A 23,529-nucleotide genomic window follows, 5' to 3' on the forward strand; every position below is an offset into this window, starting at 1 on the left:
CTCTCTGAGGCGTGATGTCAGCTCTGAGTTGACTGTCAGATTGAAGCTCGTTCCCTCTACATGGCACGCTGACGCCTGTGTCTCAGACACTCACATTTATCTTCTGCCTTCCCTGCTGTGACAGATCTCTCTGTGTTGGATTTCCTCTCCCAGGAATAATTCAGGATGTGGCAGTGGTCAGATCAGATTCATATTCCAGCTGCAGTTGCTGTGCTGTGGATGGGATTAAAAGGAGGGAAAGTTTAATCAGAATCAGAAAGGGTTTTATTGCCAAATGTTGAGCAGGTTTACAACATTAGGAAATTGCTGCGGTACTTAGTGCAAAACATACTGTCAGATAACGCTTAAATAAACATAAAAATAAGAATTTTTGGTGCTAAGTAGATAGATATATACATGAGTGCAGGTGGGGATCAGTGCAAACATGAAATGATGCAGTGAACACAGCGTAGGGTCATGTGTTAGTGGTGGGAACAGTCATACAGTTATTGTTCATGTGTCCAACAGCAGAGGGGAAGAAACTGTTCTTATGGCGAGAGGTTCTGGTGCGAATGGACCGGAGCCTCCTGCCTGAGGGGAGCAGGTCAAACAGACTGTGTCCAGGGTGAGAAGGGTCAGCTGTGATCCGAGCTGCACGCCCCAGTGTCCTGGAGGTGTACAGGTCCTGCAGAGATGGGAGTCTGCAGCCAATCACCTTCTCAGCAGAGCGCACAACACGCTGCAGTCTCTGTTTGTCCCTGATAGTGGCTCCAGCGTACCACACGGTGATGGAGGAGGTGAGGATGGACTCGATGATTGCAGTGTAGAATTGCATCATCGTCCGTGTTGGCAGGTTGAATTTCTTCAGCTGCCTCAGGAAGTACATCCTCTGCTGGGCTTTCTTAATGACGGAGGTGATGGTGGGCTCCCACTTCAGGTCCTGGGTGATGGTGGTACCCAGGAAGCGGAATGAGTCCACAGAGGTGATGGGGGTGTCAGTCAGGATGATGGGGGGGAGTGGAGCTGTGTGCTTCCTGAAGTCCACAATAATCTCCACTGTCTTCTGGGCATTCAGCACCAGGTTGTTGTGGCTGCACCAGGACACCAGACAGTCAACCTCCCTCCTGTAGGCAGACTCATCCCCGTCCGAGATGAGTCCAGTAACGGTGGTGTCATCTGCAAACCAGCTTGACAGACTGGTGGGTGGAGGTGCAGCAGTTGGTGTACAGGGAGAAGAGCAGAGGAGAAAGAACACAGCCCTGAGGGGAGCCGGTGCTGATGGTCCGGGAGTCCGAGACATTCTTTCCCAGCCTCACATGCTGCTTCCTGTCCGTCAGGAAGTCAGTGATCCACCGGCAGATGGGATCAGGCACATTCATCTGGAAAGAGTGTGGATCTAAACAGTGATTAAAAGTCAGGGATTTATTTATTTATTTATTGTTAAGCTACACTGTGAAAGAAAACATTAAAGAGCTTTTCAAAGATAATTTTGGGGGGGGAAATATTTGCTTTCTTGCCAAGAGTTATCACACGTCTGTCTGTTTGAGATGGATTCAGACTGGAAGCAGACAGCAGGAGCTAGATTTTCGCCGATTTTGGTGATTCCTCATTTTTACTCTTTCTTGTGAGACAGCTATCAGCTGTAGCGTCCTATTTTATATGCACACGAGAGTGGCATCGATATTGGCATCTAGCTGCCAGCAAGGAAGCAAACATCTCAAAAAGGCCAGCTTTTTGTTATCAATTGCTTGCTTTGCTCAGCACTACCATTTTTTTTTACCAAGATAAACCAAAGAAACTAAATGGATGGATGTTTCTCATTGACAAAAAAAAAAGACGTTTCACCTGATAAATCGATCGGCTAATGAGTTCAGTAACAGTCGTCGAGTCCCCTGAAGCGGGGGGTGGTGTAGGGGGGTCGCGTGCTGTCACTGGCACCTCAGTAATTGCTGACTGATCAACGAGACAAACTGAACCAGATGGCTCCTTTCCCAGTGGCTCCAGCTTACAGTCCACATGCATTAATGAAGACCCTGAGGCTGGCAGAGCTACCAAAGACACGTGTATGCTCTGCGTGTAATTTGTGTGTGCGTTACGTGTGAACCTAGGCCGAGCAGCGCTGACATCCTGTTGCAAATTGCTTCCTGTTGACTCTGATGTCTTTCTCCTGCTGTATTTCTATGTTCTATGCCTCTGGGTTCAAACCCTGGTCTTCTTTGTGTGCGTGTGTGCATGTTCATGTTTATACATGGGTACACATGCATGTGTTATGTCTGTCTCCCACTGTTCCTTCCAGGAACTGACTACTTTATCCAGTAACAACCTTTATTAAACCTGTTAAGAAAAGAGTTATCCCCTGTGGCTGAATCTCTGCATTCTTTCATTTCCTATTATAAGTTTTATAACTACTTTATGGACTCAGTGACTCTAAAGCGTCCCACGTTTATGCTGAATAAATAAGTGTTGTTATGCTGGTTGTCTGTCTTTATATAGGAGGTACACGATGTTACATAACACGACCTTCTTATAATTTCAGCAGGAGCTAATTTATGAAGCAGCAATTGTGCCCTTTCCCATTCACTCCCCTTTTTACTCATTCCTCCCTAGGTTGCATGCTCATTTACGTCCCCCTTTTTTCCAGTCACACAGGCCTAAACCTTCTGCGTGTAATACTTGTCACCACTGCAACGTTGCTTGTAATCTGCTTTTTGTGTATTAGAAAATGTGCACTGTGAAATTTGAAAGTTTTATTTTGGGTAGAAATCTCAGTTCGACTGTCCTCTTGCCAAAAACACTAAACTAATCCAATTTTCCTGGTTTCAAAGCTCTTTTAAAGTGACTTAAAATAAATTGTGTTCTACTTCTCAGAAAACTCACTGACAATAGTGTAGCAGTAGGAATAAGTCAGACTGGCACCTCTCCTCGCCAACAAGATACAACGCTCAGACGATCTGCTGCTGATCTCTAGTTTTTGATACCATAGACACCTTCAGAGAACTTCAGTGGCTTAATATGTCCTTTGTTATTTGTAGCATGCAAAGAGCCAACAACATATGAGTGGTGGTCATAATGTTTTGGCGCGCCAGTGTGTAATATAGTCTCTTTCTGAGAAGCTGAATAGCAATCGTGATGCAGCTGCTTCAGCTCTTAATTTGGTGATCGCCACATCACAGTGCTGCATTTTACATAACATTTATTGTGTCTATTTAAAACCAAGCTGAGCTAACACACACAGCTAAAAGGATACAGTCACTGAACATGAAAACAACAAACACATTAGTGAGCCTGAAGAGACAGGCTAATGCTAACTAAGCCATCTATTACTAAGTACTCAATAAGAAACACAGCTTGTACTAGTGGCTTACTTTGACAGATGCTGTGCATAAAGACATAGAACCTTTTAGTAAAGGATGAGGTTTTTCTTACAAGAAAATTTCTGTTTTTGTGTACTTAGTTTGATCTATCATGAAGAGCAGGCTCTGGTTGCATGCAGGAATAAAATTTGCACGGAGAGATGGATTGCATAGCTTAAATGCAACCCTGAAACCTTTGCCTATCCAAAAATAATCTGCATAAAAATAATCTGCATTCATAAACACACTGATTCCTTGTTGGAAAAAGAAATTTGTCTGCTGGCTACAACGCAGGCCATGGAAATAAAAGTTTCCCAGATGCTAACCAGTCAACTGGTCATGGGGTCTGCAGACTGATTTTGATAATGACCAGATGCTTGGACAGCAGATGGTTACTAAAGACAGTGTTCAAAGCAGCCACAGTCTTAATGTATTGTTATGTCACCACAGAGCTAGTGAATGTAATCCTGCATGGTCACAGATTTTCCTGTTTTCCTTTCACTGTGGTTCACTGTGATTGGCATTTGACTAGTTAACCTGTTGCTTGAGGCCTGTCAGCACTTGCCAACACAGCCACAGAGGGCGGCTCAATCTCGTGGGAAAGTTCAAAGGTTGAAACCTGACATGGTGTCACCTGTCAAAGCGCACTACTGGGGCCCTTAGTTGCACTGGATTGCTGAATGTTTTTCGTTTTTATCCATGCGTTTCTTTCCATTTTTCTTTACCCTCTTACTTTCTATCATTTCAGCCGCATTAAACATCTTTACATTTTACGAGAACCTCCAGATGAGTCCGAAAAGTATCAAATAATCCAGAACAGAGGAAGCTACAGGAACCTGTTAAAGTTTACTGTCATAGCAGTGGCTGTCTTCTGTTCAAATGACCTCGGCTTCCCTCTGTCTCTCTCCATCTGTATACGTGTGTTTGTAGTTTTGGCAACTTACCTTTGGCTCATCACTACAAGAACTGGATGCCACATGTTGAGTCCCCCTCAAGTCTATCTATCAGTGTTTCTTTCTAAAGAGGCCAAAAGAATGAAAAAGTGAAATCAATCATTTTTATTGAGCACTTCTTAATAGCCTGAGCTGCTTATTCAGCTGCCTGGTCAGCACAATAAACACCATTTAGCAATGACTGAGAATTGAAAGAACACTCTTTGGCCTCAGGCTTTTTGTTGTTTTTGTTTTTTTACAATTGTTTACACACATGTACACATGAGCAGCTGTTGAAGTTTGTTTCTAAACATCTACGCTTGTGCGCACCACTGAGTGTATAGATCATTCTACGTGTGTCATCCATCACTAGTCCATCATAAGGAACAGCTGCATCTGTTGACCGACAGCTTCTTCCTGAAACCAGCTGCTCTGAGACGGAGGAGAGCGAGAGTGAATTTTACTATCCTCTTCATCAGCTCTCCTCATTCCACAGCGTTCCATCTCCTCATCTGTACTGCTGGAGCTGCACCAAAAGCATTAAACCAAACACATGACTTTGCATGAGCTGCTTCCTCCCAATGTATATGTGTGGGTCTGTTAAAGCTGCAAAGAAACAACCACGTGCTTTCTTTCCTTTCAGGTGACTCCCAGCTGCACCTCAACACCAGAAGTGGTAGGCTCTGGAGGGGGGGGGGATCACATGTTTTTTGTCACAGAGAAATTTTTATGATGATGTGAGTGCAGCACTGAGATCTTTTTCTGCTTGTCTCGCAGCACACTTCCACTAAATCAACTTCGCAGAAAAAGAGAGGCTCCATACCAAGGTACCGCAAAGCCTGATCAAAAACACAAACACATTCAAACCAAAGAAAAAAGGCATTTTTGTGCATTTATAACAGACAGACACAGACAACAGCAAAATCTACAGTGAGGACATTAATTATTGCTCTGCCTGAACTAAAAGAATGGATTTTCACAATGTCCAGAAGTAAAAGCGTGGAACAGGTGATGGAGCACGTGATGGAGCGCCACTACGACTTTGACCTCACCTACATCACAGAGAGGATCATCTCAGTCTTCTTCCTGCCAGACCTGGAGGAGCAGCAGTACCGCAGAAACCTACAGGAAGTGGCCTCCATGCTGAAATCCAAGCACCAAGATAAGTTTCTGGTCAGTGTGAAAGACTGAAACAATAAGAAACATAAAATTCAAAACAGGCATAACAATGTTTAATATTAGATTCAAGCAATGGAGTTTTGGATTTGTAAATTTCTTCTGCCTTCCCCCAGCTTCTAAATTTATCAGAGAAGAGACATGACATCACCAGACTCTACCCAAAGGTACAGGCACTCACATCTGACACATAACTCAGGCTACTAAGACATCACCGAAGTGCATGAGCAATGTATGTGATATACTGTAGGTACATTTATATGTATATTTAGGGTTAATGAAAATACTTTACAAAGCATAAAACCACTAGTATTTGAAATATCTTCCTCTGCGATGCAGGTGCAGGACTACGCCTGGCCCGATCTTCATGCTCCACCCCTGGACAGGATCTGTGCTGTTTGTAAGGCCATGGAGACGTGGCTAACTTCTGATCCAAACAATGTAGTGGTCCTCCACTGCAAAGTCAGTGTAGTCTGAATACTCATCTGATTCCTTTGCGCTTAAAAAGTTATAACACCAGTAAAACTGATTTGATAATCCCTTTGATTTTTGTTTTGACAGGGGAACAAAGGAAAAACAGGGGTCATTGTGGCAGCCTATATGCACTACAGCAAGATATCAGCGGGGTAATCTGCATTTTGATTATTAGTCTGCTCTTAGCCTCAATATGCCAGCATATGTAAGGATCTACTGTTTGCACAAATGAGCCCTTATGTCCAAAAAAGCCACTAAAACAATCTTTGTGGATTTGTTTAAATCTGTAGATAAAGCCACCAACAGATTTCATGACTTCCTCTTAGCATACACCTCATCAACATCAAGCTCAAGAAATAATGAATGAACTAATACACTTCTGCCCGTGTTCACAGAGCCGACCAGGCCCTCACCACATTGGCCATGAGGAAGTTCTGTGAAGATAAAGTCTCCTCTTCCCTGCAGTCCTCTCAGAAGAGGTGTCAATCCCCTGCATATCATCCATTTCCTCCGCCCACCATTAATCTTTTCTTGTTGTGTTGCAGTTATCACCTCAGTCACTGTGTCATCACACCATTTCTTGACCTATCTTTGACAGATACATCTACTACTTTGGTGGTTTGTTGTCAGGTACCATCAAAATGAACAGCAATCCCTTGTTCCTGCACCAAATCCTCATTCCTTCACTACCAAACTTCCAGGCAGGAGGAGGTCAGTTTTATAGGCTGCACTTTTTTTTAAATGGTAATTTTCAGTGTGAAAGTGGGAACAGTCAGTGTTTTACAATGTTGGGGGGGGGCAACAAAGCCTCTGTCTGCAAATTCTTACCCTTTTTATTATCCCTAAACTTATTTCTGTATTTGCAGGTTTTTATCCTTTCCTGAAAATCTACCAGTCTCTTCAACTGGTGTATACCTCAGGAGTCTAGTAAGTAACTGGTCAGTGTGTGTGTGTTTTCAGCTCACCTCCTGCGGGCAGACATCTTTCCTTCCCTCAGTCTCTTTCACACATGTTGACTCTGTCTGTGTTTAGGTGGAGCTGGGACTCTGCTTATGTTAAAGTTTATGCTGTTTGCCAGTGTTTACCCAACTGTGGCATGTTTTGACTTGTTTTATGTATTTTAAGATGGACTGTCCATTTTTTCTACTCTGTGTGCGTGTACCTGTGTGTGTGTGTGTCTAGTGATCCACAAAGCTCCAGGGCAAGAAAGCTGTGCGTGACTATGGAGCCAGCACTACTATTGAAGGGGGACATTATGGTGAGAAATAGCACATGATTAACTGTATGTCAGTAATTTACAACCTTTCTTTGATTTCTATCCTCTCCGTATCCACAAATACATACAGTACATCACTGCAATAACTACAACACTACTGCGTGTTGTTTTTTTTTAAGCTAAATCCTGTAGTCAGGATTTTATCCACGCTTAACAAAACGGCTACACAAAACACTTTTTGCCCTCCTGACTCTGATGCACTTTTGTAACCTTACTTTTGAACAGTGCTTGATTATTTTTAAACCACTTAAGAGTTAAATCTTCCCGAGACTGCATGATCATTTTCTCCCATCAAGAGGATAAAAATAAGTCCTTAGCAGCCCAGGAATAAAAGAAGGCATTTTATTTATCTCAGTGTAAGGGGCTGCTATCAATATCTTGAGACTATCGTTGTACACTGCTTTTCTATATGCATCTTTGTCCATAGGTAAAGTGCTACCACTGGCGGAGACGAGCAACAGAAAGAGAGGTGGTCTTTAGAGTCCAGTTCCACACCTGTACTGTTCATGGAGCCCAGCTGTGGTTTGGCAAGAGTGAACTCGACCAAGCCTGCATAGGTATAAAATTACAAGTCCAAAGTTTGTCAGTTGTTTGGAGGAGCATGGAATGGCAAGAAAAAAATGCCAGCTTGAAGCAATGACAGAGTCAGACAATTGGGCATAGAAACTGATGCTGGTAACTACAGTCATTTGTTTCAGACAACGTCACTTTTTCTGTAACTCACTTTAAGCATTTGTTTTGCAGACATAACAGCAATGTAGAGGTATGTCATCATTCCTTATGTCTACACTGCTCAAAAATGAAAAGAACAGTGTTTTTAATCAAAGTATAGCATTAAGTCAGTTAAACTTCTGGAGTATTGATTTGGCCAGTTACATTTCTGGAGACTGGCAGTTACTCTAAGAGAACTGGACAGGGCTGTAGAAGGTGGTTAGCACATCAGCAGGACCAGTATCTGCTCCTTTCTGCAAAGAGAAACAGGATGAGCACTGGTGTGAATCTCTCTGACCAAACAATCAGAAACAGACTTCATGAGGGTGGCCTGAGGCCCTGACGTCCTCTAGTGGCCCTGTGCTCACTGCCTGGCACCTTGGAGCTTCACTGGCATTTGAGATGATGGGAGCAGGTTTACTCTGAGCCCATGAGACAGATGTGAAAAAGCCCAGATAAGCCATGGAGAACTTTATGCTGGCTGTAACATTGTTCAAAATGGCCAGTTTGATGGTGGGTCAGTGATGGTCTGGGGAGGCATATCCATCAAGGGACTAACACACCTCTCCAGGTTAGGCAACAGCAACCTGACTGCCATTATGTATCGGGATGTTATCCTTAGACCCACTATCAGACCCTAAGCTGGTGCGCTGGGTCCTGGGTTCCTCCAGGTGCACGACAATGCCCAGCTTCATACAAACTACTGACTACAATTTTGACTTGCTGCAACGAAATTTCTACAAATTGGACTAGCCTGCTGCATCATAATTTTTTTCACTTTGATTTTTGAGGTGTCTTTGACATGGTGATAATTTTCTTCCCATCCAACGATGTGGCATCCTTTCTTTCACATTACCCAGTCATATCAGGACAGATATCCAGCATGATTTTTTTCCCTGTTGAGATCTGATTTATTTTCAAAGTGTTTCTCGACTTTTTTGAGCAATCACAAGCTTTTTATGTCACTCTTAATTGAATTTTCTTTTAAAACTGGAGCATTAGCCAAACTTTTCCTTCTGTAACTGTTAGTAAAGCTCATAACATAATTACTGTTGAAATGACTTGTGCTCTTTGAAATGTGCACATATAAAGACATTAGCTACAATGGTTCTGAAAAGGAGCATTTACTGTCTGTAACTCTATTCCTGTAATTATGTGCATAGCACCCCCAGCAGGCTTACTTGATGTTTACTTGCTGTGTGTGGTTGTAAAACTTTAGTCTGTGTCATTGTTGCCGCCCTTTGCGATCCCTTGGCTCCACCCCATCTTCAAGGGGAGTTAGTACTGTTAGTACTCTAAATAACTGCAGCATGGTTGTTTAGACTCTGCCTCACAGCATAAAATATTACAAAAAGGAAACTTTCTGCTGCATAATTCTGCTGCAAACTTGAAATTGTTTACATGACTGTATTATTCAAGACCCACTTATTCCTCAGACCATTGTTTTGTTTGTCTTCAGAGACAAATAGCAAAGGACAGCGTCAGCTTAGATGAAACAGAAATGGTTTAACGTGGTTCACTAAGCAGCAGTCTAAGGACAGTACCTCTAAGTGCTACATGCTGACTCAAGCATAAAATATACAACTAATATTAAATCCACACTTATGTATGAAACTAAAAAACAAGCTAATTTTAGATAGACTTCTATGATGTGCCGTGCTCTGTTTCCTTTTTTGGCCTATTTATTTCCATTATGCTGAGAGTAAAAGCAAGTATCTTTATTTATTTACTTTGTTTTGGTGTCTCTCTGTAGTTACAGTCTGGATATTTTAGTCACTCCTTTATGTTTGCCTTTCTGTAGATGACAGGTTCCCCCCTGATGCTACAGTGGAGTTTATCTTCGCTAATGGACCAGAAAAAATAAAAGGTAAATATCACTGTTACCTGCATATCTTTGAATCATTTCATGCATTCCTCGCACCCAGTCTCTTCTTTCTCATTTTAAATTAAGTTCAACACTTCATGGTTCTATTCTACGGCATGAAACTCCTTGATTTTAGCTTCTGCTATACCAGCAGGCTTAATACAATAGCTATATAAAGTAAAAACAATACACATACAGGACACCACTCATAAATACTAATAAAATCTAATATATTAGTAATGAGCTATGTGTAAATATGTTTCAAATAAAAACTTTGTGTTTGAGGTCAAGAATACCACCAGAATGACACCTCCATCAAAGTGGAATATAACACCTCGGATCCTGTTGTCAGATGGGACTCCTATGAGAATTTCAATCTGCATCATGAAGACAGCATGGAAAGTAAGAAATGCTTTACATATACATCTAAGATCTACAGCCATGGTCAAATTCTGTTAAGTCTTCTGTTTTATTTAATAAAAAATCATCTAGTCCTTACCAGGGCTTAAAATGAGATAAATACAACCTCAGATCAACTGCAGACGCAGTCCAATGAAACACTAAGTACACTCCATGATTCAGTAGCTTGTAGAACCACAATTAGCAGTGATAATATGCAGTAATCATCTTTGGTATGACTTTATCAGTCTGTCACATAGTTGTGGGGGAATTTTGACTCACTCTTTTTTACAGCATTTCTTCAGTTCATTGACGTTTGCAGACATTCATTTATGCACAACTCTCTTAAGTTCTCACCACAGCATTTCAACTGGATTGAGGTTTGGACTAATTTTCCCCTTAATTTCTCTAGAAACAGTAATATACTTATTTTTTGACACACTGTTTCTTCATTTTAGCTCAATATTAGTCGGATAAATAATGACCCAGTGTAGTATGTCATATTCTGTAGTTCATCTGAGGTTGTAGTTACCTATTTTTTAGACCTGCTAATGACTGGATTCTTTTTCTTGAGTCCTGAAAGAAACATTAGAATAGAAAGAAGGTGAGCTTTCTTCATATTTTGACTATGGGCTTTAGATAAAGAAGGAGGAATCAGATTTCCATCTTGTTTTTATTAGATATCTTTCATACAAGGGGACCGCTGGATGGAAGCTTATACGCCCAAGTGAGGAAGCGACGTGGACCAGGAGCAACTGCCTCACCAGCATCAACCAATGGCTGCCTCACTACCAGCCCAACAGTGAAGACTCAAACTTCCACCCAATCCAAGACTCTCACCTACACCTCAAATTCCAGCTACTCCTCAGTCCCCTCTGATCACCTGGCTGACACCGCTCTATCCATTAATGAAAGAGATAATATTGACTATCCATTGAGGAGAAGCAATAGGGAAGACGAAACAAAAGAGAAGACAAGAGGAAAAGAAAGGGACAGAGAAACAGCTATATTAGATGATACAGACCCATTGGGTCCTGGAGGGCTGAGACGAGAGCACTTGTGTTGCGGACAAGCAAGTATAAAGTGTGGTGACATGGGGTTGGAGAGGGACAGAGAGCCCTGTCTTCCCAACAGTCACTGTCTTGGACGTTGCAAAAGCATTAAAAATCATCCAAAAAGTCAAACTCTGCCAGTTTTACCATCCAAATCAGTGTCCCCTCATCCTCATTCAGCTCATATGGAGCTATGTCATCGCCACAGTGTCCATCCTCTACCAGAGTTGCCATGGGAACGTTCAACTCCACCTCTACCTCTACCTTTTGTCCATAGGCCATGTTACCCTTATTCCACTCGCGATCATGCACACCCACACAGCCACACCCTGCCAGCCTCAAATAGACTCTGCACTGGGGAAGAGTGTCACCTTCTTCATTATTCCAGCCACATCCCAGCGTCTCATCTATCCAACCAGCCGCAGCCATCAAGCCCTTACAGAGAGATGTTCTTTGGCTCTCCTGCACAGTCCTCTGGTTGTCCCTGGCAAGACTGCTCCTGCAGACGTGAACATCACTCAGCCTCACTTAAAACAATACACTCAGCTTACCCAGACCAATCAGAAACAATACACTGGTCTCAAGGAACAGGTGTACCTCCACAATGGGAAACTGAAAATCCATGGGACATAGCAAGAGAGGCAGAATTTTGGCAGTGCAAATCCAATACGCCTGTATTTCATCTCTACCAACCCTCTCTGGACCGAGGTCCAAATCTAGAGCACCCTAGATTTGTTGTTGCACCTCACCAGAACTACCCAATCCCCCAGTCACTAATAGATATACGGGATGGAGCCAGCAGTGGATACCACACGCCCTTACAGCCACGCCACTCCTGTCCCTGCTCACCTTATGAGTCATCTCCAGCTGAAAGCCATGAGAGTCGAGGTTATGCCTCAGGATATCACTCTGGATCAGCCTCCCCTCTACCTGCTAATAGCCCATCACCTGCAAAAGGAAAGCTGCCCGAAACCCCACTGGGATCCAGAGACCAAATGCACAATGAGCATCGCAAAGGTAGAGGAAAGGACTAAGTGGATGGGTTAACATGCTTTTTTCCCCTTCTTTTATCATCATCACTCTCTTATGTTATACTTTCATCTCATATATTTTAATCTCTCTTATCAAAGTCGAAAAGGCCAAGACAGACACAGAAGATGAGATATCCCAACATTCAGAAACTAAGTCTGATTCTAATGGACAATCAAGCACCCCTGGACCAGACTCTGACCATGACTACACACTGATTGGTAGCAGCAGCCCCACACACACAGAAGACAGGTGAGTGAAACTTTGCTTTCTGACATCTCACAATTCTGGAAAATACAGCTACATATAAAGATATGAAGAAAATTATCATATGTGGTCTTTTCATTAGTGTAAATGTCGACAGTCCTTCTCAAAGCCAAGACACATCAACACCTCAAGAGTCCAGCGCAAGTAACAAAAATGTGAAACCAACAGAAACACAAACTCCTCAAGGTTCAATCATACCTGTCAACCCCGTGCAAACATCAGGTGAGTCTTCTGAAAGTAGCAGTCCTGATGGTAAGCTTGGAGCAGTCAAGGTAACGGGACATGCACATGGATCTAACACATCACATGCTTCAAGCTATGCAACTGTCATTATCACCCCAGTTCAAGTGCAACTCAATGGTTCTGCCCTCCCTAATGATAGCCCATCAGACAGCAGCAGAGGTGTATCCATAAATCCAGCAACTAGTTTAAGTTCTAGCCCTTCCACCACTTTCCCAAATTCTCCTATTGGTTCCCCGGAGCTACAGTCTTCTCCTCTGCGCTCCTCATCTGCTACAGACACAGCAGGACAAAGCTTGACTCCAGACAGAAACAGCTCAGCTGACACCAAACCGCCTTCACCTGTTCCCGATGGATACCATACACCAAACTTTCCCTCAGCATCCTATTACTACTCATTACTAAATGTCCCCCATGTTCCATACACTGGGTACACTGCAGTCACTATCCCCACCATCCAGCCACCGCTCCCAGAGAAGAAACGCTTTTCCACAACAGCAGGATCCCTAAATGGACACAACTCTCTAATTCGGGCTTCCTCAGCTCCTTCCCCCACACATCATGTTACTTTCTCCCCTGCTGTTGGAGAGCAGAGGAGGGGGTCTGCACAGCACAGCTGCCGGGAGGAGCCAGACATCAGGGTCAATGCTAAGTTTGTCCAGGACAGCTCCAAGTACTGGTACAAACCAGGCATCACCAGAGACCAAGGTGAGAGCTTTAATGAAACATGAATTGGTAGTATCAGGAACACTTAATACATCAGGATGGTTCGTATTTAACTCGTATTATGGTCAGTGTGTCTGTTTTGGGCCATTACATCATAGCTCTAATGTTTCTACCATAGCCATAGCTGTGTTGAAGGACAAGGAGCCAGGAAGTTTCCTCATCAGAGATAGCAATTCCTTCCAGGGTGCCTATGGCCTGGCCCTCAAGGTGGCTACCCCTCCTCCTAATGCCAACTTCTCTTGGAGCAAAGGTATCTATCATAAGTTTAGCTTGTTTATAATGCCTCAGTCACACAGGCTTAGAGACTGATCGGCGACCCCCAGGCAACCTCTCACTTGTGAACCGGTGTATTGCCCAACAATTTGACAAGCAGTTCCTGGAGGTTGCTGGCTGCTGCTGGGTGAAATTCGTTGCTGCAGCTAAAACCTCTTTGTTAGCAGCAATCTGCTAGTAACCAAGGCAATAACTGCAAACAATAATGTTTGCTGCACACAGTAGTTTGCATGGAAGGTATCAAATTGTCTGCAATCTCTCACTGACTACTCGACAAGAGACAGTAAAACTTGAATGAGTGCAACACAAACTGGAAACAGAGAACCTCTGCATTCAAAGTAAAATTGTGCCTTACCACTGCAACCCATACATTTCAGAAAGCACAATGTTTACTCTGAAGGCTGACAGTTTATGTGTCTGATTTGCATATGGCTCGCAGCAAGCAGTTGGCAAGTGTTTCCATACATTTCAGCGTCTTCCATGCAAACTACAGATGTCCGGATGTTTTCAGTACAGCACTGTACACCTCTGTGCCTCAATTCCTCCAGCCACCAACTTGGCAACTTGTTAGTGAATACACGTTTTTCCCTAGAGGCCAATGGTTGCCAAGGGCTCAATTACTGTTCTCTAGGGCACAACTTGTCACTGTAGTATTCTCCTGAACAATACGTGTCGCCACTGAGACAAAACCTCCAAATCAGAGGAAGTCAAAACCAGTGTTGCAATGTCTCCTTTTGTATTATGAGTGAATCTATGATTTTCTGCACTGATATATAGTTAAACTGTTGGTAATAAATAAATAAATCAGATCCTGGGTGAAGTTACAAAAGTTGAGAGGTGCATAATCAGCCGAAATGACCACTTGCGCCAAAGAATGTATGGCACTTTTGCTATGCAGTGTTGTTTGTGAGGTTGAAAATGGCTGGTATAAAGGGCCCATAAAGCATGCAAACTGGAACACAGAAAGAAATAAAGAAATAAAATGGACATTTACCAAAGCATCTAAAGACACACTGATGGCTGCATTTTGAAAAACGCAAATAAATTATTTTGTGATGGTGATACAGTGTGTTAATGTATTAAAATGGTTCATGGTGAACATAATAAATATAATATGGTCAGAATAAAAGATATCAGCTACATTATGCTGTATTTTCGTTTATGTTTATAGAAGATTTTTGGCAGCAAAACAAGCCCTTTTTCATCCTTCCTTCCTTTTCAATCTCCTGTCTCCCAGGGGATCCTCTGGAACAGCTGGTGAGACACTTCCTGATCGAGTCTGGGCCGCGAGGAGTGAAGATCAAGGGCTGTCAGAATGAGTCCTACTTTGGTTAGTTACACTGTAGATGCAAATGCTGCCATTTATTTCACAATTTCAGTGTTGTGTGAGAAACTTAGCATTTTAATCTACATACAGTTTTTGAATATTTACTATATTCCAAGCCTCAATTTTCTGTGTTTTAATCCCTTCTAATCTGTCACATTTGCAATCTTCTTACCTTTTTTTTTTTTTTTTTTTTTTTTGTCTCAGGAAGTTTATCCGCCTTGGTGTACCAGCATTCAATTACTCCCATCTCTTTGCCATGTCCTCTTCACATCCCAGAAAAAGGTATTAATTGTTTAATTAGATTTCAACTAAATCTATTATGCGAGAACAGTTAAATGCTCTTCTATGAATAGGAGGCATTTTACAGCCTTAAATGAAATTCATCATGTTTCAGATCTGGTTGGGGAGCTTCAGGAAATGCAGAGTGCAACAAATACCAGCACTGCAGCTGAGCTCCTCAAACAAGGAGCAGGTACTTCTCAAGCTCCATATTTTCACAATGTTGACCTGTAAGAATAATATTAATAATAATAATAATCTTTGTCATTTCCCTAATGAACCAGCGTGCAACGTCCTCTACCTGAACTCTGTGGAAACAGAGTCGTTAACTGGGCCCGAAGCAGTTTCTAAGGCAACGAAGTTCACTTTGTCTCTGAATCCACGCCCAGTGGCAACCATGGTCCACTTCAAAGTGTCCTCTCAGGGTATCACACTAACCGACAGCAAGAGAAGGTACTTATGAATCACTACAATGTTACATATTAGGAAGAGCGTCAGTTTCACTTAATGAGTATTATTTGTAAATTTTGTGGTATTTGTTATTGTATTAAACAATCATAGGAAGTATTAAGTCTTTCTTTCATGCCAGACTTAATGTTATGTATGTTTACACAGGCTATTTTTTAGGAGACACTACCCAATCAACAGTATCACCTTTAGCAGTCTTGATCCTCATGATCAGAGGTGGGTCGTTAAAACTAAAACCAGTTTTATCCATGTTAATAAAAAACTACCCTTGTTTCTATGTCACTGTTGATTATCTTTAGTAAAGGTGGGAACAGACGTGTGTTTGTCGCTGCTGTAATGACTTATATTTTTCTAATATAAGTTCTCTTTGTGAGTTGCATATTCGCTTTTTTATGTGAGAAATGGATGTATATTGCTACTCTTTTCCCTAGTAAAACAGTCTCTGTGTCCTTGTCACTTTGTCTCTATTTGTGTACCCGTGCTTCAGGTGGACTAATTCTGATAGCACGTCAAGCAAGTAAGTGCTTGTGTGGCAGTGTTTTTCCCTTATCAGTGACAATACCAGCTGGCACTATGTGCTTCTTTGCATGGCAATTGATCACCATTGGATTTGCTACTCGCTTTTCAAAAGAAAATTGACTTTCCCTCAGTGTTAAATGGGGTTTGCTTTTTCTTTTGACCTCTTGTGTCTGCCCTCTGGTGCAGGATGTTTGGCTTTGTGGCGAGACGGACAGGCACTGCTACAGAGAATGTGTGTCACCTGTTTGCAGAGATGGACCCCGAGCAACCAGCTGTAGCAATCGTCAACTTTATCAACAAAGTCATGCTGGGACCACAGCTACGGAGATGAGAAAAACTGAGAATTTTTTGGGGGAAAAAAACCTCTCTGAACTGTTAGGGATCTGGGGAAGACATTAAAATGGTTTTTGACATATTTTCTCATGAAGTGTGTGTATATACCATTTTTGTTTGTGTTTATACAATTTGCATCACTGTGCTTGGCTGTATGACTGTTTTTATAAGAGAATCTAATTCTGACAAATCACTGCTCTGTAGGTCAAAGTATTATTTAGAGGAATAGCCAGTGATTGACCGAAACTTGGTGATATTTGCTGAATAAGACTGAAAAAGAGATTTAATTGGTTTTGTGTTTGTATCTTTTATTTTTATTATTGTTGTTAAAATCATTTATGTTATCATTTTTCAAACTGTTCACATGATGAACAAACTTTTGAAACTGCATGAGCAAGCATCCATGTTATTTTCCTAACATTTTCCATACATCAGTATCAAAAGCTGAAGAAAAAGGGCTCAGAATGTGGCAGGAAGTAAGAGTCATGTGTTCAAGGGTAAACTGGTATAGTTGCACTTATGAAACACTGGAAAGAGTAAAGCAAGTAGATTCATGAAAGTGTGTATTCTGATGATCTAAGGCAAAGGTGTGGCTGCAGTTTAACTCACTCATTACATATAAATGTGAAACATTATCAGTTTTGTCCTCACAGCATGAATACTAATAAAGGTCTAACTACAATAGAGCATTATGTTAACCAGAATTTAAAATGCAGACTATCTAGCAAAAAATTTTGTAATGTAAAATATAATCTTAAAATAGATTTTAACAAACATGCAGTAAGTTAAGAGGTCATAAGCATTACATGAATATGAACAACTTTTCTTATGTTGGTAATGTCATAATAAAAGCGCATAGAGAAGTTTTTAGTTAATAATCACTTCATGAGTGAACTGTTTCACTTAAAACCAAAGACTATTGTGATATTTTGAACTGTTGTTTTTTCTTTTTTGAAATACATTTTTCATTTTGCTATTTGTGTTTTTTCTGTACACTGAAACAGTATCGAGGTGACTTCAGCACAATTATTATTTGTCATATTGGATTTTTATGTACAAGAAGTAATATATTTTAGGTGTCTGAGGTGGTGAAAAGAATGATGTATGTCATATCTGACAAGAACATTAAAGCAAGTGTTCTGAAACCAAGTAGTGTCTTCATAATTAAAGTTATAAGTTAGGCACATCTTGAGACAATTTCAGTTTAAAGGATCATCTTCTCTGTGTTACTTACAAAGAACAGGTGATAGCTTAGTTGTGACGTTCTAATTGCAAACATCTGGCTGCCGGTTTGATTTGGTACATCTCAGCCTTTGAACGCATAATTTAGGCACGACAGGAATCACAACGCATCGATTAAAAGGACGAGGTCCCACCGAGATTTGAACTCGGATCGCTGGATTCAAAGTCCAGAGTGCTAACCATTACACCATGGGACCGGTTACGTTAACGCTGCGCACATACGGCTTCAAGTACACGTATATATGTTTCATCATACTCTCTCCCAATGTCAGCACTGGTAATAATTACGCTGTTAACCTGTCGTTTAGGATTAAACACATTAGTTCTCCGGTTATATCTTGCCTAACGTTGGGCTTTTCGCTGCAACTATCTGGTGTTCGGACACTGCTGGATACACACATGTATACGTATATATAAAGCTAACCAAGCTAACAATCATAGCTTCAGAGGCTTGACCGTGTCGGAATAAGAAACAAAAGCTAATTCGTTATATTCGAAGCATCAATGTAAAGATGCAAACTGTCCACCACGTCTGCCTAACCGACATGTTTGATAAAATCAATACAATCCTGTATCGTACGGGATAATCACTTTAGAATCTAGCTAGCTACTCGTTATCCGATACGACTTGACAAAATAAAAGCGTCGTTTTCAAAATAAAGTTTCCCCAATTTCATTAGCGCTAAGTGTGGATTCAGTTAAATTTATAAACTAATATACCGTGAAGCTTTATGAATGTGAAAAGCGAGGCTTTATTTCTAACCAATAGCATTATAGGTGAGAAATATTACATACATTTGAAATTATTAATCCAAGAAAATAAGTCGCAAGCCATTAACTCAAATCGACACTAGAAGCGCCATGGACATAGTGTACTGAGGTAAGGGTTTGTGTAATGAACATAACGACACAGTAACTACATCAGGTGTTCCAGGGTACTTAATAACCGCACACCTATGTATTTTTCAAGCCCAGTTGTTTAGCAGGTTCTCTGTCCAATATTCAAATTTTAAATCACCTGAAAGGGTTGAGAGCCATAAGTTGCTTATGCTTGTGTATTTTTCCCCCGTTCGTTTCTTTGAAACAACAAAAGGCTTCTTTGTCACGATTGCTGGAATAAGCTCAACTACTGCATAAAAATGCATTTTTCTGGCAGGCACGCAGGGATTTATGGCTGAATAGCTCTATGCTGCTCTGAAGCAATGTAACCCTGTGGGCTTTAGTACTGTTGCTTTGTTATATCACAAGGACCCACGTGTGACGAGTAGACATGTCCTTCCTGATTCTTCCAGAAGAGGGAACTAGAGGAACTTTAATAAGCAACTGGATCTCCACATTGCTGCTCCTGGCGAGGTTCTGAAGGGAAAACAGTACAAGTCCAGGATTTCTCTTTAAGATTTTTTGTGAATAAAAACATGCTTGGTCTCGCCGCACCCTAGTCAAGAAGCGGATCATGTAACAACTCACGTAACTGTCTTCAATGTGTGTTTGCGTGTGCGTGGCTTATAAAGTCCAGGAACAGCTTCCATGTCCTAACGCCCAACCCCGAGTAATTATTTAAAAAAATACATTTATAAAATACATTTTAAAAAATGAAGCTGAAAAAGGAATTTATAAAGTCAGAGAGTGAATGCAGACTAAAGATCACTAAAGTCTAAGTCACATATAATAAGAACTGCATTTGTTTTGTTGACTTCAACAGACCATACAAACAAAGGTACATTAAAATTAGTATATAGTAGTACAGGTACTGAAGGTGGAATGGGCAAAGGCGATATTCAGTTATTAATTTACCAGACTGATGGTTATACTGTTCTGAACCTGCTAGCTCTGCAAATTAAATTCTAGCAGCGATTTTAAATTATAAAAAAAAAAAAAACAGAAGAAGAAGAAGAAAGCAAAGTTGAGAACTGGGTTGCTTTTGGTCCTGCCTGACTTTATTGCTCTCCTTCACGCACCTCCTGTGGTAAATGTCCTAGAGGGATGGCCATTTATTGCTGCTGAAAAACAGTGCTGTTTACATCACCTGCTGTATAGTATTACAGTTCAGCATGGCGCAGCCCGGACACCATGCAGTGATGCAGCTGCTGCAGTTACTCTCATTCAAGCAGATTCAAAGGTTCTAAAGATGTTCAGAGCCATGTTGAATTTGATGTTTACATTACCCAGTAATACTGAGCCAAAGGAATCGAAAAGTGCTGACTCCACGTCACACATATTGATCATGTTGTTTCCTCCTTGTCCTTGCTGCTTCCTGAATCCCAGCATCATGCCTTTCATCTTCCCCTGTCACCGGGGCTCTTCTTTCCTGCCAATGGCCGCATTTACTTCCACTCTCATCACTTGAAACCATATCACAAGAAATATGTGGATGGATTTACATCTCTACATAAAAATGTATTTTTTTCATAACATGACTATATTTTTATCCAAAACTGTCAGATTTATGTTTTTGATTTCTGCATCCAGATATGTGTTTTGTGGTTTTCTTTTTCTCAAAAACTGGACTGTTGCTTAGGTGCAGAAATATTTAGACTTTTTTCTTCGTCAGTGAGAACTGTGGTGGCTGTTGTGTCATTCTCAGACCGATAAACATGAGGCTCTGCCACAGATATGTGTGATCACTGAGAACTGCCGTAGGTGTTAGCATGCACTGCTGAGAACAACAGTGGAGGAAGTGCCCATTTTCACCACCAGTAGCCTGCCTGTCACCAAGTATAGGATTCACTTGCACATAATGGTGCTCAGACACGGTCCCCTGTGGATGAGGGGAATATTATGAATGCTTTGTTGTAATCAACTATCTTCTCACTTACAGTTTGTTGCTTTTCTCTCTGAGAGACAGTGCATTGTGGGGTTAAAGTGCTGGCACCCTTAGCTGAGCTGCTGCTTGTCTAAAGTGCCGACCGTCTACACTGCCTGGGGGAAGTGAGCCCATGAGGGCTCTGACCAGCAGCCCGAGGCATGCGATGATGACAGATGTAAGTGGAACAGGGTGGCAGTGCCTCAAGCAGGATATCCTGAGTTTCATAGGCATAACATGGATGCATGCTGCATTGCACAGCAGGACATCTACTAGCTGATCAACACATGATTTCACAATCTAGCTCCAAAAGCTCTCAGGTACTTTACATGATCTGGTGGACCCAAGGCCACTCTTGATCACTCTGGATAATTGAGTACTGTTAGATATACTATTTCTTCTTCTTCTCAAAAGACATGTAGAATGTGTTTGTTTGGGCAGACACATTTGGCATTGCTGGGCTTTCCTTGGAGGCTCTGCAATTGCTGTCAGACCTCTGAGCCTGTCCCTCAGACGTCCTCTGTAATTTATTAATTTTCCACTTTCAGTGCATCAGCACTATTTTGCACAATAGATTTGCAGTTGCTTGTAAAGTTTGTCACTTCAGCAAATTATTTTACTTGTGGCTATAATAAAAATATCATAATGCATTATAATATACAAAGTGCACATAAAGCCCCATTGCAGTTTGGCTGTGTGATCAGCTGGTGTCCTGGCATAATAGCCAAAAGTGAAATCGAGCTGTCCTTAGAGCATATTTCAGTTTAAGCTCTGTTACTATGAAAGTTATTTATGTGTCTGCACTAGTGCCACGAAAACTATTCCCATAGTTTTAGTGGGTCAGTGTTTCTGATTTATTATTCCCACTCTCCTGGTTTCCAAACAGCAAGCCAGCTCACGGAGAAGGGCCGGAGCATTTGAGGACACAAAATGGCTGGGCCAGGATACATGTCTGACATGGGTGCTGTGGAGCCAAATAAACCCCTTGCAGCAGAATGGCTTGATCTAGTGCTGGTGCCAGACTTGGAAATAGCCCAAGCCACAGGACAAGGATCAACTCTCCATGAGCATTAACCTAACACCCACACACTTTACTACCAGTTACTGCACATGAATCAACACCTAATAAGCTTATGACACATATCTAAGGTGCTGGCGGGCTCTGGATATGCTAGTTCTGCGGTGCAGATAGAAAACCTGGCATAAAAACATCTGTAGTCGACAATGAACTCTGCACATACCTTTGGGTTTTATGGTTCAAGTCAAATTATTTAGTGGTCTGTGGCTAATCCTTGCCAAACAGGGGGTACCAAATGTAAAAACCCTCAGACAAGGAATGGACCAGAATATTTAGGGAATGTTTGTTGCAAAAAAAATCTTGCTGTTTTAGAGCCAAAGCTATACTCGCAGGGGATTTAGAAAACAGAACAGCAGTGCACAATATACTGTGGCTCGAGCACTGTTAGATCAATGCAGAGATAATTGGAAGGCTTGTGAGGCAGCAAAGTACGTGATACAATCTGATGAACAGAGGTGGCTATGCAACATGTCCATGTACTTTGTAAGATAGGCCTATATGTGTGTGTGTGTGTGTGTGTGTGTGTGTGTGTGTGTGTGTGTGTGTGTGTGTGTGTGTGTGCCTGTATTATCATTTCAAGGTAGCACAAACAAGTAATATATAAAATGATAAAGCTCATGCACAATATATTCTAAAGCGGTATTATTTTTTACAGTAAAACACAGGCCTTGTAAAGCGGCAAAAATTACACTTTACGACTTGAACAGGAGCTTACAAAGTATCATATTCAAAGCTGCACTGACATCGACATTCTTTTTGTAATTGGCACAGATCTACCGCTTGTTTTTACAATTAGTTGGAAAAGGATACTTGGGACCGGATAGGCCGCCTCTCTTTTTCCCTCTCCCCTCCACATCTAAGACCTTTATGGTGTTTACATTACAGACACACCTCTGACCTTCACTCAGGCCCCCCACTGCTGGCCCTAATACCACACACACCACCACCATTTTAACTACATCCCAGAGATTATTTACGCACAAAGCCGGTTTCCGAAGAAACGTCACTCAAATTACGACAAAATAAACAAATGAATACAAAATAAATAAATGCACTAGAGCACAAGATACTGACCGTATTTTGCTTGTGAAAGCGTGTAGTGGAGGTGTGTAATCGTCTAGGGGTTTTTTGGGTTGGGTTTTTTTTTAGCACACTCGGCCACCGCTGGTGTATTGTAAATGTATGGCAACATCGCCATGCAGCGACGTTGCGTCTCCAGCCTACCAGTGTACTGCAGAGTAGACACACCCCTCCGATACGCACGCCTCATTGCACACATCTGCGAAGTGTCAAAAAATTCGCGGGGTTAAATTCATAAAATAAAAGATTTAGAGCCAGATTGAACTCTTGTTATTGTTTCAGATGTGTGTTATTGTTTGCGATGCTGTTGTGGCAATATTTACGTTTTTAATCAATATTGTTCATATTGCACGTAGCTGCAAACAAAGACATTCCTGTGTAGGTGAAAAAAACACGGCCCGGGAGAGGCAATTTCCACCTATTGGGACGACATACCGTGTCTAATGTTAAGCACGGTAATCCCCACACCGGGTCTCCGTTGAATCAGAGATCACAGACAAACGGTGTCGCTTTAAACCTCACGCGGTCAAAGTTGTTTACCTCTTCGTTACCTTTGACGTCACGACACACCCCTGTTTGAGGGGGACGGAACTCCGAGTTATTGGCACCGGAGCCCACCGAACAGATTAGAGCTTGAGAGACGCGTGGC

The 23,529-nt window shown here is 41.7% G+C and overlaps 1 protein-coding gene, 1 long non-coding RNA gene and 1 other non-coding gene across 9 annotated transcripts in view; 1 reads left to right on the forward strand and 2 right to left on the reverse strand.

Annotated features, from left to right (window-relative positions):
* The window catches only part of LOC146709218 (tensin-2-like), a 30,655-nt gene extending 12,829 nt beyond the window's left edge, over positions 1–17,826 (forward strand). For 4 of the 5 annotated variants that reach the window (XM_085456224.1, XM_085456227.1, XM_085456228.1 and 1 more), the window contains 24 exons: positions 4,908–4,940; positions 5,042–5,091; positions 5,254–5,437; positions 5,557–5,607; positions 5,780–5,902; positions 6,002–6,066; positions 6,310–6,393; positions 6,513–6,625; positions 6,781–6,841; positions 7,097–7,172; positions 7,618–7,747; positions 9,703–9,768; positions 10,051–10,167; positions 10,845–12,233; positions 12,347–12,497; positions 12,595–13,460; positions 13,597–13,728; positions 14,989–15,081; positions 15,283–15,360; positions 15,473–15,550; positions 15,642–15,810; positions 15,973–16,041; positions 16,313–16,342; positions 16,531–17,826. In XM_085456224.1, the coding sequence (XP_085312350.1) occupies positions 4,908–4,940; positions 5,042–5,091; positions 5,254–5,437; positions 5,557–5,607; positions 5,780–5,902; positions 6,002–6,066; positions 6,310–6,393; positions 6,513–6,625; positions 6,781–6,841; positions 7,097–7,172; positions 7,618–7,747; positions 9,703–9,768; positions 10,051–10,167; positions 10,845–12,233; positions 12,347–12,497; positions 12,595–13,460; positions 13,597–13,728; positions 14,989–15,081; positions 15,283–15,360; positions 15,473–15,550; positions 15,642–15,810; positions 15,973–16,041; positions 16,313–16,342; positions 16,531–16,675 (4,353 nt within the window). In that variant the 3' untranslated portion in view covers positions 16,676–17,826. The remainder of the gene's footprint in view (positions 1–4,907; positions 4,941–5,041; positions 5,092–5,253; positions 5,438–5,556; positions 5,608–5,779; positions 5,903–6,001; positions 6,067–6,309; positions 6,394–6,512; positions 6,626–6,780; positions 6,842–7,096; positions 7,173–7,617; positions 7,748–9,702; positions 9,769–10,050; positions 10,168–10,844; positions 12,234–12,346; positions 12,498–12,594; positions 13,461–13,596; positions 13,729–14,988; positions 15,082–15,282; positions 15,361–15,472; positions 15,551–15,641; positions 15,811–15,972; positions 16,042–16,312; positions 16,343–16,530) is intronic. The other variant, XM_085456226.1, reaches the window with a different exon arrangement.
* On the reverse strand, positions 1–23,529 carry LOC146709219 (uncharacterized). Of its 3 annotated transcripts, none has more exons than XR_014920433.1 (4): positions 23,421–23,529; positions 22,875–23,079; positions 5,317–5,407; positions 1–213 (listed from the first exon to the last, which is right to left on the reverse strand). It is a non-coding gene; the product is annotated as an uncharacterized LOC146709219 (long non-coding RNA). The 3 variants fall into 3 exon arrangements; XR_014920432.1 differs by lacking the exon at positions 1–213 and adding an exon at positions 4,327–5,103; XR_014920434.1 differs by lacking the exons at positions 1–213; positions 23,421–23,529 and adding exons at positions 4,327–5,103; positions 23,204–23,372.
* On the reverse strand, positions 18,045–18,116 carry trnaq-uug (transfer RNA glutamine (anticodon UUG)). The gene has a single exon. It is a non-coding gene; the product is annotated as a tRNA-Gln (tRNA).

Source organism: Copadichromis virginalis, linkage group LG5, assembly GCF_057382275.1.
Source record: "Copadichromis virginalis isolate Kocher_CV1m ecotype Utaka linkage group LG5, C_Virginalis_male_GT1.1, whole genome shotgun sequence".
Taxonomy (NCBI): domain Eukaryota; kingdom Metazoa; phylum Chordata; class Actinopteri; order Cichliformes; family Cichlidae; genus Copadichromis; species Copadichromis virginalis.